The sequence below is a fragment of the Dipodomys spectabilis genome, unplaced genomic scaffold, assembly GCF_019054845.1.
Source record: "Dipodomys spectabilis isolate Male_0828 unplaced genomic scaffold, ASM1905484v1 ptg000188l, whole genome shotgun sequence".
Lineage (NCBI taxonomy): Eukaryota > Metazoa > Chordata > Mammalia > Rodentia > Heteromyidae > Dipodomys > Dipodomys spectabilis.
The window spans coordinates 2,710,219-2,723,960 of NW_024870865.1; the positions used below are offsets into that span (position 1 = coordinate 2,710,219).

The window sequence follows — 13,742 nt, forward strand, 5'->3', positions numbered from 1 at the left end:
GCATTGTGAATATAAACCTTTGTGTAACCAAAAAACACATTCACAGTTCTCAAAACTGTGATGAAGGGGCTCTGTGCATGTGGAGTTAGCACTCACCTTATGTGAGGTTCTGTTTTTTTAGCTCAGGCAGTCATACTATCACACCCATTCCTTTTGCTCACTAAGTTGGTTTTCTTGGACATCACCTTACTTGATGATAAATATCTTGTTCCCTTTTCATGTGGACGCATTAAATTTTAAACACTGAGTTATATAAAGTATTTGCTTGGGGGGGGCTGGGAAGGTGGCTCAGTGGTAGAGCGCTTGCCTTGCATCCATGAGGCCCTGGGTTTGATTCCTCAGCACCACATAAGCAGAAAAAGCTGGAAGTGGCTTTGTGGCTCAAGTGGTAGTGAGCTAGCCTTGAGCTGAAGAGCTGAGGGACATCGCCCAGGCCCAGAGTTCAAGCCCCACAACCAACAAAAGAACAAAAAGTATTTGCTTGGAATGGGATATGTTATAAAGAATTAAAATTTCAGCTGGAGCTGGGCGTTGGTGGCTCACACCTGTAATCCTAGCTACTCAGGAGGCTGAGATCTGAGAATCACGGTTCAAAGCCAGCCCAGGCATCTCCACTAAACCACTAGAAAACCAGAAGAGGCGTTGTGGCTCAAGCGATAGAGTGCTTGCCTTGAGCTGAAGAGCGCAGGGACAGCGCCCAAGCCCAGAGTTCAAGCCCCATGTGGACCCCCAAAAAAGAAATCTCAGCGGGGCGCTAGTGGCTCACACCTGTAATCCTAGCTACTCAGGAGGCTGAGATCTGAGAATCACGGTTCAAAGCCAGCCCAGGCATCTCTACTAAACCACTATAGAAAACCAGAAGTGGCGCTGTGGCTCAAGCGATAGAGCGCTTGCCTTGAGCTGAAGAGCGCAGGGACAGCGCCCAAGCCCAGAGTTCAAGCCCCATGTGGACCCCCAAAAAAGAAATCTCAGCGGGGCGCTAGTGGCTCACACCTGTAATCCTAGCTACTCAGGAGGCTGAGATCTGAAGATCACAATTCAAAGCCGCTTGTGGCAGGAAAATCTTAACCACCAGTTAAGCCACCACTGTGGCTTAAAGAGCACTAAGAAAGCTCAGGGACAGCACCTAAGTCCTGAGTTCAAGCCCTGTGACTGGCTAAGAAAAAAAAAAAAGAATCAAAATCTCACTGTATCCACACAATCTGCAATTAAGGTGATGAGGAAATACTTGCTTACCCTTTGAAGATAACTCACCAAGGAATTGTTATCTTAAAAGATATGAAGAGTCTTAGTTTTGGGGTTAATTTTTAGGTTCTTACTGATTTTCTTCCGTGAGCCTCATCAAACAAAGGAAATATACAGGAAAACCCAAATATAGCACTAGTGGTGGTGAAGAGTCAGGCTCTGAAGACCATAGAGAGTCCTAATGCACATATGATTCTTGGACTGGACAGCTCTGTCTGAGATTTCCAAGCTGAACCATACTAGTGTGAAGAAGGTGCCTTCTTGTTCTTGCTTTTGTGCACAAGGTGTTGCTGCTGCCAGCTTGTTGTCTTTGTCACCTCTGAGCAGCTGTGGCTTTTCTAAAAACCATGCATGACCTAAGTTTTAATTCCATATCCTCAAAGGAAAGCAGCCCTGACCACTTCTCAGTTTCTGTTTGGACCTACTTCTCTAAATTACTTTTAAGGCTTGCATGTGTCCATGGGACCTTCATCTATCCTGCTCTTTCCCACCCTGCCGCCATCATCTGGTGGTTTTTTTTTTTTTTTTCTCTAATCCCAAGCCCCCTTTGCTTGCCTACCTATGTTCTATATTTGCAGATGGTGGTTTTCAAACTGTCTTGAAGCAGTGACAGACTTAGGGGCTTCAAGTACTGGCTTTGATTAAGTAGTAAAGATGAGTCAATTCAGAAGAATAAGCTTTTCAAGTATTGCCTCATATAACATCCTTTAAAGAAAACTACATCTGGATATAAATTCTCTCAAATTTTAAAAGGAGCTAATTTTAAAATAGGAGTACACCAACAACTATGGTTTTCCTCATGTGTTCATTTGAGAAGGATTACTCATGAAAGTACAAACAAGAAAATTAATGAATTCTGTTGTTTGTAGTCCTTTCACCAAAACTCAATTTAAAAGCCCAATTTCTAGTTCTGTTACAGACCATGCTTCTAAAACTTGGTTATCATGCTAGTAGCAGGCTTACCAGTGACTCAGGGCTTGTACCATTAGACACTGTGAAGGTTTGACTTAAATTAGCAAACAACCCTTTTTGTTTGCTATGGTAAGTGAGTGAAAAAAAAAAAAAAACACTTTACTAATTTGCCAATTAGTTCTTCCTTGTTGAGATAATCATTCAGTTCTTAACCCGAGTTACACAAAATCCCTCTCATTTTTGCAATTCAGTATTGATTTTTTTTCTTAATTTTTTTTGCCATGGGCAAATGCTGCTTTACAAAGAATAACATTAAGTGCCCAAAGTCTTAACTGTAACATTTGGCTGAATTTCATAAAACACAGAGCCTGACTAATGAAATGATCCTTATGTTTTCTTTTCTATTATAAATTACTAGAATTTAAAGGTAGTGTTGATTGGAAGTCCTTAGAGAGTTGGAACAGTAGAAAGTAAAGGAGGAATCTAATTTGGCTATTGGAGGCTCAGTGCCTTTGGGGCTCTAATTATACAGCCTTCTAGATACAATGTTAACTTGCACTGGAATCCTTTTGTTTCTGAATTCAGAAATGATTCTTAACATCTACTATTCCAAGAGAGACATGTTTTAGAACTGCCATCTAGAACAGTTAACACCCTGTCTTTGTTTTAGAACATGTCTTTGTCTTAGCGCTTTAATGCTGTCCTTTCTTACACTGGTGTTCCTTCCTGTCTTTTTTTCTTCCTCTGTCCCTTTCCCTCTTTTCTTTTTCTTCTGCTTTCCTTCTTTCTATCTCCCAGATCTGAAAGATTTTCAGAACAATAAACATAGATACTTGCTAGCCTCTGAGAATCAACGTCCTGGCAATTTTTCCACAGCATCCATGGGGTCCCTTACTTCATCTCCATCTTCCTGCTCACTCAATAGTCAGGTGGGCTTATCATCTGTGACCAGCATTCAGGAGCGGATCATGTCTACACCGGGAGGAGAGGAAGCCATTGAGCGTCTAAAAGTAAGTAATCATTCATGTTAATACAAGGTGGCTCTGCAAGGCAGAGTTGGGACTAAAAATCAACGAGGTTTTGGCTTAGCTTGTGGAGAACATTTTAACTCCTTCTAAACTTTCTGCTTTGTAAGTTAACTTCTTTTCACCAGACTGTTTGGGTCTGAGCTGGCCAGAGTTGAGAGGGTCATAGGTTGGCCATGCAAAGTACTTGATGGGTTAGCACGTACATTGATTTTAGAGTAATTTATAAATATAAATTATGTACTTAAGAGATTTTTTTATTTTATTTTTTTGCCAGTCCTGGGGCTTGAACTCAGGGCCTGGGTGCCGTCCATGAGCTTTTTTGCTCAAGCTAGCACTGTGCCACTTGAGCCACAATGCCACTTCTGGCTTTTTCTGAGGAGTTAATTGGAGCTGAGAGTCTCACAGACTTTCCTGCCCAGTCTAGCTTTGAACCATGATCCTTAGATCTTAGCTTCCTGAGTAACTAGGATTATAGGCATGAGCTACCGACACCCAGTTGAGATTTCATTTTAAAAGCAATACCAGTAAGGAAACACTTTGGTTTCATTTGAAAATGGAATTTTGTAGAGAGCCATTCTTCTGTTAGTAAAATTAATATATAGTTCAAAGCAAGTTGGAACATTCGAGAAGTCTGCATTAGGTTTACTCCAGTATGTGAAATGATATCTTCTAGAAGTTCACAGAAAGCCTTGACACTGTCTCGATTAGGGTTGAGGAAGGGCTTTTTTCTGTGCTGATACGCCTGGAGCCTCAGAGCCAGTGGGGCTGCTGTTGCAGCTACCAGCCTGTGGCATTTCACTTTGCTGCCCAGCCTCTTACTACTGTATCAGGTTGACTTGCCTTTTCCATGAATGAGTCAGAAGAAGTAAAGCCTTCCAGTACACAGCTTCTTCCTTGCTCCGTGTCTGCAGTAAGAGTAGACACCGAGAGTAGTGTTACCTAGGAGCTGAGATAAGCTGCCCAGGATCCTGCCAACCATTGGATAGCATCGAGGACATCAAACATTTTTCTTCTATTTGTCGCCCCCAGGAAAGCTAGCTCAATCCAAACCTTTCAGTTTTTTTGTGCCAGGCCAAGGGAGAGGAGGATTTTTTTTTTTTTTTTTTAAAGATCTGGAAAGTGCCTGGTATTAGTGGCTACCCCTAGTAATTATAGTACTCAGGAAGCTAAGATCTAAGGATTATGGTTCAAAGCCAGCCAAGCAAAAAGCCAGATGCAGAGCTGTGACTCAAGTGGTAGAGCACCAGCCTTGAGCAAAAAGCTAAAGCACAGTGCCCAAACCCTAATTTCAAGCTCCCATCCTGTCAACAGAAGAAAAAAGAAGTGAGAAGTTAGGCTGGGGATATGACTCAAGTAGTAGAACATCTGTTTGGCAACCAAGAGGCTCTGAGTTGAGACCCTGGTGTTGCGGGGGGATTATTGCCGCCATGCTTCCAGACAAGTGCTTGTCTCACCTTTGCCCTCTGTCCCTCGCCTTGCTGCTTACTCAAGGGCGATGGATAATACTGACTAGTGATTCAAAGGCTTGGTCTTAATATGTCAGGTATTTTCACTTCGGGTTTTATGGGAAGACTGTTCTTCCTATAGAATTCTTCTGCCTTTTCTTGATTAATTCCCTTAGCATTTTATTTGCACTAGGAAAATAAACACTAAAATCTGATGAAGTAGTTTTAAGAGGAGGAAGCGGGATATGGAGGAAAGTAAGTGATGGGGGGCGGGGTTTGATTAGGATAGATTATTCACATGTGAGGAAATATCACAACAAAATCCTTACCCTTTGTACAATTAAAGTTTGCTAATAAAAGTGTCTAACTTAAAAAAAAAAAAAAGATGCTTCAGAAACAAACCAAGTGATTTTGTTTCTTCCTTTAAAAAAAAATAAATAGCTGAGAGCCGGTGGCTCACACCTATAATACTAGCTAAGATCTGAGGATCGCTGTTCAAAGCCAGCCCCGGCAGAAAAGTCGTGAGAGTCTTATCTCCACTAAACCACGAGAAAACCAGAAATGGCTCGCCTTGAGCTGAAGAGCTAAGGGGCAGTGCCCAGGCCCAGAGATCAAACCCTCAGCCAACTAAATATATATATAAATAAATGAATAAATGAATGAATGTAAGTGAAGTTCTGAAAGGCCTGGCAAAAGGAGAGGGGATGAGAAATCTTTCCATTTAAGATTACATGCTACAAGGTAACTTCTGCTGTTGGTGAAGTTGACTCTGAAGTTTTACTAAAGCCCTTATTGGAGCCCTGTTGAATTTTCTCATATATAAGCTTCATTGGCCACACTGTGCAAGACTCTGTTCAGAGCTAGTTTGAGAAATAGAGGGCTGTATGGAAAGGAGAAGTGAAACCTCCCACCTCTAGAGGTTTAATATAAAATGTTCCTTTTCTTTGGGGATTTCAAATCTTATTATTTGTTTTATTAAGCCTTAGTATGCAAATGTGATTACTCCTTCTTTTACCATTTATTTTGTAATCAAGGAGAATTTTCTCACTAACTGCCAAGAGGAGTGAACTGAAAATAATATTAGATATTAAGAGTCAAGACATTAACTTCCAAATAATTTCTAACGATTAATGCTGCCATCATTTAGGGAGTCCCTTGCCCACTTCTCTCCCATTAAAGCAAAACTCTGTTAATCAGCAAATAAATTTCTGTGCTTATATTTTTCTTTAAGCCAACATAATGAAATTCTGTATTTCCTCTAGCTTTATTCTGAAGACAGAGAATGGTTTTTTTTAGTTTTGTGTTCATTGTAACAGTGATTCACTGAAGCATAAGTACTTAGCCCTTTTATTTTTGTGAATGGGGAGAAATCCTTGCAGGCATTTTAATGATGCAGACATAAACATCACGCATCCAGAGTGCAGGGCAGAGGTTTTGTGATAGAAGCTGCTGAGGCTGGGCTGTGCCAGAGAAAATATTGTAATGGAAAACAGCAAGAGTGGAGGTTGATTTCTTTTCCTCACATTTTGTTTCCGTTGCTTCTTTTTACTTCAAAAAAGATCAGTTGTCAGTATACTGCTGTTATGGGGGGAGCTGCTGTTGCTGCTTCTTCTTTCACTGAAGAGCCTATTTCCATATGCAAGACAAATAGCTTGATCCTCTACAAACCTAGCTGGCAAAAGAGAGTGATACATAATTGCTTCTGTTTTAAGTCACAACTCACACTGAGTTGTAACTATTGTGTCCCTGATTTGGTTTCTTGTTCAATGAGGTTTTAAACTTGTAGCTGTAGCCACAGTGCGCTGGCTCTAGGGTTTATAGTCTGGCGTCAGTCAGTACTATGAGTGCCACTCTAAGGCTTAGCCTATAAATATCCACACATATCCATTTCAGAAGCAGAGGTCAGGGCAGATGCTGTGCTGAGCAGTCAGAGGGCTTCATACTTGGAACTTACTTTATAAAGCATGCTGTGTTCTGTACAGCAAAACCTTGGCTATCCGATGGCTTCAAGGAATGTTCCATGTAGTAAGTACTTAATCTTTTTGAGTATCAAAACTTCAAATGCCATTTTTTCATGGAAGGATTTCTGATTTGTCCTTTTGACTTATGTCCCGAGCCTTCAGGATTAAATTGTTATAGTTGTTTAAATATAATTTATTAACCAGTGCTATGTGCTTGCCTTGCGTGCAGGAGGCCCTGGTTTGATTCCTCAGCACTACATAAGCAGAAAAAAGCCAGAAGTGGTGCTGTGGCTCAAGTGGTAGGGTGCTAGTCTTGCTGAAGAGCTGAGGGACAGCCTCCATGACCGACAAAAAAAAAAAAATGTTATTGTGAGACAAAAAAATGAATGGATAGCTTTGAGGAACTTAAATCTGTTATAGATGTGTTTGTCAGAAAAAAAATCTCACATTTTGGAGTATTAATATTACCCTTCTTCCACTTGCATGTACACACATACACAGATGTACTAACATTCAAGTGTTTTTATTAGGATTTGGAGGAATTATATTGTTTGGGGCTGACATGATTTTAGTCCCAGTCTTTATGATCCTTACCTTACATATTAGAGAAGCAAAAGACTTAACATAAATTATGCTTTATATTCTTACAAGGACAATCTGCTTCTTCCCTTCTTAGATATTGCATGCTAAATTAAATGACTCTGCCACTTTAAATGTGTTCTTCCATCCTTAGGAATCAGAGAAGATCATTGCTGAGTTGAATGAAACCTGGGAAGAGAAACTTCGTAAAACAGAAGCCATCAGAATGGAGAGGTCAGGAGGTTAAAATATGGAAATATTTTAAAGTTTTCTAGAGAATTTGGCTCATGGGTTGGGAAGGTGGCTCAGTGGTAGAGCTCTTGGCCTTGCATGCCTGAGGCCCTGGGTTCGATTCCCCAACACCACATAAGCAAAAAGAAAAAAAGCCAGAAGTAGAGCTGTGGCTTAAGTGGTAGAGCGCTAGCCTTGAGCTGAAGAGCTGAGGGACAGCACCTAGGCCCAGAGTTCAGGCCCCACGACTGGAGGGGGGGAAAAAAAAAGAAAGAATTTGGCTCACTTTTATAGTTTAAAAAAGATGAACTAGAAGTTAAAAACAACTTCTGTTCCTAAAGCACACACACACACTCATACAATACACATAGTCACACACAAAAGTCACTCCTGCTAGTGACTTGTGACCAGTCATTCACACTTTGAAGTGAAATCTGTATATTTAAATGCTCTAGACAGTCACTTGCTTAATAGTTAACATACTGCCTCTTACTGAAGGTCCATAAAAGCAGAACATATTGAGAAAGCAAGCTCTTCATTTGTAAAAAGTAGACTAACATTGACAGTGGCCCAAACCTAAAAGCTGTTCTGACTACTGTCTTACAGAGCTACCTTTTCTACACCTATTTGGTAAGAGGTATAGTTATGGATGCAAATTTGTTCTATTTTCAGCTCTACTCCCTAGTTATAATCTAAAAATGACACTTTTTTCCATGTACAATTTATTGAAATTTGACACATGCATATAGTGAGGACGTCATCACTGTAGTGAAGATCTAGAGCATTTCCAGTTTTCTGGAAAGTTCTCCGTGGCAATTTATGATTCTCTCCAAGGCATTGACTTGATTTCTCTTTTTGTTGTTTTACTGTTCTTAAACTACATAAAGATTGCTTCAGTACACAAATATTTTTTTATTTGATTTCTTAGTCTATGTGCAACATTTTTGGAATTAATTCATGTTTTGTGTAGAAACAATATAGTGCTTTTTTAATTTCTGAGGATAATTTTGTTGTTTGAATAATATATCACCATTTGTCCATTAATCTGTTTATGGGTATGTGTGTCAGTGGTTTTAAAATATGCTCCTTTGTGTGAGTGTATGAGTGTTTGTGCACTGGGATTGGATGATTGCATGCTGTCTCTTAGCTCTAAAAATGATAGTTTTGTTATTGGAATCAATACGCAGTTAAAAAGTATTAGTACTGCCGGGCGCTGGTGGCTCACGCCTGTAATCCTAGCTACTCAGGAGGCTGAGATCTGAGGATCGCGGTTCAAAGCCACCCCGGGCAGGAGAGACCATGAGACTCTTATCTCCAATAAACCACCAGAAAACCGGAAGTGGCGCTGTAGCTCAAGTGGTAGAGCGCTCGCCTTGAGCTGAAGAGCTGAGGGACAGCGCCCAGGCCCAGAGTTCAAGCCCCACAACTGACAAAAAAAAAAAAAGTATTAGTACTGGGTTTGGAAGTATGTCTCAGTGGCTAGAGAGCTAGCCAATGAGCAAGAACATCAGCTACTGAGTTCTAGTTCTGGTCTTGTATTGTCCCCTACCTCCCCCCACGCCCCCCAAAAAAGGCAGGACTAAGTTCTAATGTATTGATGGATTAAGAATAAAAGGAAGAGTTTAAAAAGTTTATTTTCATGTTTTAAACTAGAATTACTGAACAAAAATGGTGGTAGACATAGAAACACAACATTTGAGAAAATCATATTTACAGATTATACTCCATTTACTCAATTTATGTTCCCCTTTTTGGGGTGTGCGCATGGGGTGGACCTGGGATTGATTCCATGGCTTCACCAATGCTGAATGAGTTTGTTTGTTTTGCCAGGCCTGGTGCTTGAACTCAGGGCCTAGGTGCTGTCCCTGAGCTTCTTTTGCTCAAAGCTAGCACTCTACCACTTGAGCCACAGTGTCACTTCTGGCTTTTTCTGCTTATGTGGTGCTGAGGAATCGAACCCAGGGCCTCATACATGCAAGGCCAGCAAGCACTGTACCACTGAGCCACCTTCCCAGCCCCTGAATGAGTTTTCTACTGCTGAACTCCACCCATAACTTGAGAGAAATTTCTTATCAGAGTGATTATACAGGAACATACTCTGTTTTGAATATGCTGTTTCTGTTAATAAAATAATGATTTCTCATTAATTGTAAGCACCCATTGCACATTTGCATTACCAACTCTATCCATGGCCAATTGTTTTGTTTTGCCTGCTTTATTTTAAAGTTCACACTAGATAGAACTATTTGACATGTAGGTGTTGGTACTCTATATACTTGTTTTATTTTATGTCAATTTCCTTCAGGGAAGCTTTGTTGGCTGAGATGGGAGTTGCCATTCGCGAAGATGGAGGAACACTGGGAGTTTTCTCACCTAAAAAGGTAAGAAACCATGTTGTGAAACTCAGTCAGAAACCTTGTGTGTAAGCTCGTGTGCACACGCGCACACACACACGGATGATGGATCATTTTCACAGTTTAGTAGTTTTTCCTTGGAGGAAGGAAGATCGAGGGAGAGTGACAAGATTTGTCTGATGAGGGCATGACAATAAAGCCCTCTTGTACAACTAATAGATGCTAATATGAAACTTGCATTTATTCAGACAGGGCGTGTGTGTGTGTGTGTGTGTGTGTGTGTGTGTGTGTGTGTGTGTGTGTGTGTGTGTGTGTGTGTGCGTGCGCGCGCGCGCGCCAGTCCTGAATGCTATCCCTGTGCTTTTTTTGCTCAAGGCTAACACTCTGTCACTAGAGCCATATCTCTACTTCCAGCTTTTTTAGTGCTTAATTGGAGTTAAGAGTCTTAAGAACTTTTTTTTTCCTGGGCTGGCTTCAAACTTTGATCCTCAACTAACACTCAGTTGTTGTTACAGTTTTGATAAAATTAGATTATGTCATTGTGTGCTTCTTTCTGAAGGGGTTTTATAATAACTTTGTGTGTTAAAACCTGGGAAAGGGGCTGGGAAGGTGGCTCAGTGGTAGAGTGCTTGCCTCGCACGCATGAGGCCCTGGGTTCGATTCCTCAGCACCACATAAGCAGAAAAAGCCAGAAGTGGCACTGTGGTTCAAGTGGTAGAGTGCTAGCCTTGAGCTGAAGAGCTGAGGGACAGCGCCCAGGACCAAAGTTCAGACCCCACGACTGACAAAACACAAAACAAAAAACAAAAACTGGGAAAGCCAAGTGCTGGTTGCTTACCCCTGTAATCCTAGCTACTCAGAAGGCTGAGATCTGAGGATTGTGGTTCGAAGCCAGCCTAGGCAGAAAAGTCCATGAGACTCATCACACTGAAAACTGGAAGATGTGCTGTGGCTCAAAGAAGTAGGATACTATCCTTGAGCAAGGAGCTAAGAGCTCAGGGACAGTGCCCAGGCCCTGAGTTCAAGCCCCACAGCTGACAGAAGGAAAAAACAAAATTGGGAGAAGGGATGGGGATTTGCCCATTTTACTTTAAGGTCCTACTCAGGAAAGGGAGACACACTATTGACCACATCTAACTCCATTTTAAAACCTGTTTTCTTAGGCCCCTGATGGGACTTGAAAGATTGATGAAAGGGCTTTGACTTACCAAACTAATGGAATTCTTTAACTACAAAGTTGAATGCCAAGCTGGGCGCTGGTGGCTCACGCCTGTAATCCTAGCTACTCAGGAGGCTGAGATCTGAGGAGCGCGGTTCAAAGCCAGCCCGGGCAGGAGAGACCGTGAGACTCCTATCTCCAATAAACCACCAGAAAACCGGAAGTGGCGCTGTAGCTCAAGTGGTAGAGCGCTCGCCTTGAGCTGAAGAGCTGAGGGACAGCGCCCAGGCCCAGAGTTCAAGCCCCCGCCTGACCAAAAAAAAAAAGTTGAATGCCAGTGAAGATGTTGTGGTTTTACTAATTTCTGTTTCATCATCTCCTTTGATTCAACTTTCATTTTCTCACATTTACTAGTACTGTCTTGAATGGATTTTGGCCCCAAGATCATGTGATTTCTTTTTGCATTTCACTGGGGTCTTTTCCCCAAAGAAGGTTGTTTTTTAAAATATTTTTAAAAAACATTAGAGTTAGATAAAGAATATTTTCAACATGTTTACGTTGTTGAATATCAATTTAATTTTTTTTTCTTTAAGGGAGAGACTAATAAACTAAAAACAAAACTGTGACTATGAAAGAATTAATGCAAGTTTTGTAAGGAAATGGTGTAGGGGGGGGTATTTAATGAATCTAAATGATTTATAAACCTGAAAATTCAAGAATCTTTATGAATTTTTCATTTTTTCAGGCATCTACAAACCTATCAGAAAATCAGTCTGTTTTAGCTTTTCTTTGTGAATGCACAAAGACCTTATCTAGAACCAGCTCTTGTTCTTTATCCCAGAGTTCATGTTTTTAAACAGGCTGGATTGGTACAGTTCAGGGAGGCCTAAAGAGAGTGTTTTCTCTTACAGAATTACAAACAGTAATGAAAGTCCCTGTGGGGGTTCTGAGAAGCCTGGCTTCCTGAGAGCACCCCTTCTTACCACTCTTCCTGATACTTTGCTCCAAATTAATAGATAATCTGTAACCTTTTTCAGACCCCACATCTTGTGAACCTTAATGAGGACCCACTAATGTCCGAATGCCTGCTTTATTACATCAAAGATGGAATTACAAGGTATATTTTTGTTCTGGTGTGGTACAATGTTTTCTTTTCTCTTACCTAGTTAATAACTAAAGGGAAGTTTGTTGTTTTTTTAAAATCATGATTATACTGTTTCTCACGTCTGAAGTAGTTACAAATTATTATTTTACTCATTCTAAATTTTGTAAATAGAACCAGTTAACACTCAATTTTTCTCTAGAAGACCCGAAATAAGATTTTTTCCTTTTGATAGCATATGTGAGGTCATTAGGGATTTAACTCATGCATGTCTTTTTGTTACGCTGTATGACTTACATCAGTGTACCATTCTCTTTGGTTCTTACTCTCATGCAGAGAAGTTGATCACATACAAGAATAGAATTTGTAGTCCAAAGCTTCTGATACAAAAAGCCGATACCTTTTTTTGCACATACCAAAGGGTATTCTTTGGGAGAAAGAGGCTCATTGTTTGTAAGTGCTTTTTGTGTCTGAATTTCCCTGGGAAACACTTTTATTTTGTGTTCAGGGTTGGCCAAGCAGATGCTGAGCGGCGCCAGGACATAGTGCTGAGTGGGGCCCACATTAAAGAAGAGCATTGTATCTTCCGGAGTGAGAGAAACAACACTGGTGAAGGTGAGAGTTCCTGCTTTGAGCTCCTCGGGCAACTTTTTCATTTTGTACTATGAGAAACTCTTAATACTTGGTATCCCTGTCTGTTAATGGTACTTTCTTTTACAACATAATACTGAAAAACCTGGGCTGCTTATAAATGCAGAGACCAACATCACCACTTTACATGAAAATAGCATGGACAAAGGGAGCCTTTTGTTACTGCCAGGAACTGAGCAGGACATACGCTCATTAGGATTGGTTTTGAATGCTAATTATTTAGTAGAAAAGTAAGAGAAAAATTTTCTGGGTAATAGATTTTAAAGAACCTCAAGTCTTAACTCAAGAAAATGTAGTCATATTGTCATATAATTAACGAAAGAGCAACAATCTAACAGTATTTGGAGTTTAGTCACCAACTCCTTCTGTATATACTTTTTCCTTAGCCAAAATATTATTTTAATCTTTAGCTTTTGGGTATTATTTGTCTATCCCATACTTAAGATTTATGATGATTTTCAGTTCTATTGACTGAACTATTAGGTGGTGTTGAAACTAATATTTTGTCTTCTTCTGAAGTTTGTCTGATTAATTCAATATTTCTATCTTAGCCATAGCCTCAAGTAGTCTCTTATACGGATCCTAGTTCTGGTAAGATGAAAAGAACTGCCTTAGAGACATTCCAACCACTTGTTTGATTTGCTGGAGCAGTCTCTTCTATTTACCATGTACCCTGACAGTCAGGTGCTTTCAATTACGTGATTCCATTGGTCTGTGGAGATGACATTAGTTTGTGTTCCTCCTAGTTATCGTGACTCTAGAGCCCTGTGAGCGCTCAGAAACCTATGTGAATGGCAAGAGGGTGGCCCAGCCTGTCCAGCTGCGCTCAGGTGAGACTGGGAGAGAGCGGAAATTGTTAGCAGGGTGTATACATGAAAAACTCTAACCTTTAATTCTTTGTGTAAAGGCCAATATGATAGCATTAGCATTATTCTTCTTGTACAACTTGAAACCTGTCTTTCTGTACATCTTGCTCTGTAGCCATAGTTGTGGTAGGCTGGGCTTCAACTTGCTGTCTTCCTGCCTCAGCCTCCAAGTATTGGGATACCAGGCATGTGTTACCATACCTGGTGAG

General features: G+C 40.6%; 1 protein-coding gene across 3 annotated transcripts in view; it reads left to right on the plus strand.

Moving 5' to 3' along the window:
* Kif1b (kinesin family member 1B) overlaps positions 1 to 13,742 on the plus strand; it is a 152,246-nt gene that overhangs the window by 61,968 nt on the left and 76,536 nt on the right. For all 3 annotated transcript variants that reach the window (XM_042695678.1, XM_042695675.1, XM_042695676.1), the window contains exons 13-18: positions 3,034 to 3,167; positions 7,325 to 7,404; positions 9,707 to 9,782; positions 11,952 to 12,031; positions 12,525 to 12,631; positions 13,414 to 13,497. In XM_042695678.1, coding sequence (XP_042551612.1) covers positions 3,034 to 3,167; positions 7,325 to 7,404; positions 9,707 to 9,782; positions 11,952 to 12,031; positions 12,525 to 12,631; positions 13,414 to 13,497 — 561 coding nt within the window. The remainder of the gene's footprint in view (positions 1 to 3,033; positions 3,168 to 7,324; positions 7,405 to 9,706; positions 9,783 to 11,951; positions 12,032 to 12,524; positions 12,632 to 13,413; positions 13,498 to 13,742) is intronic.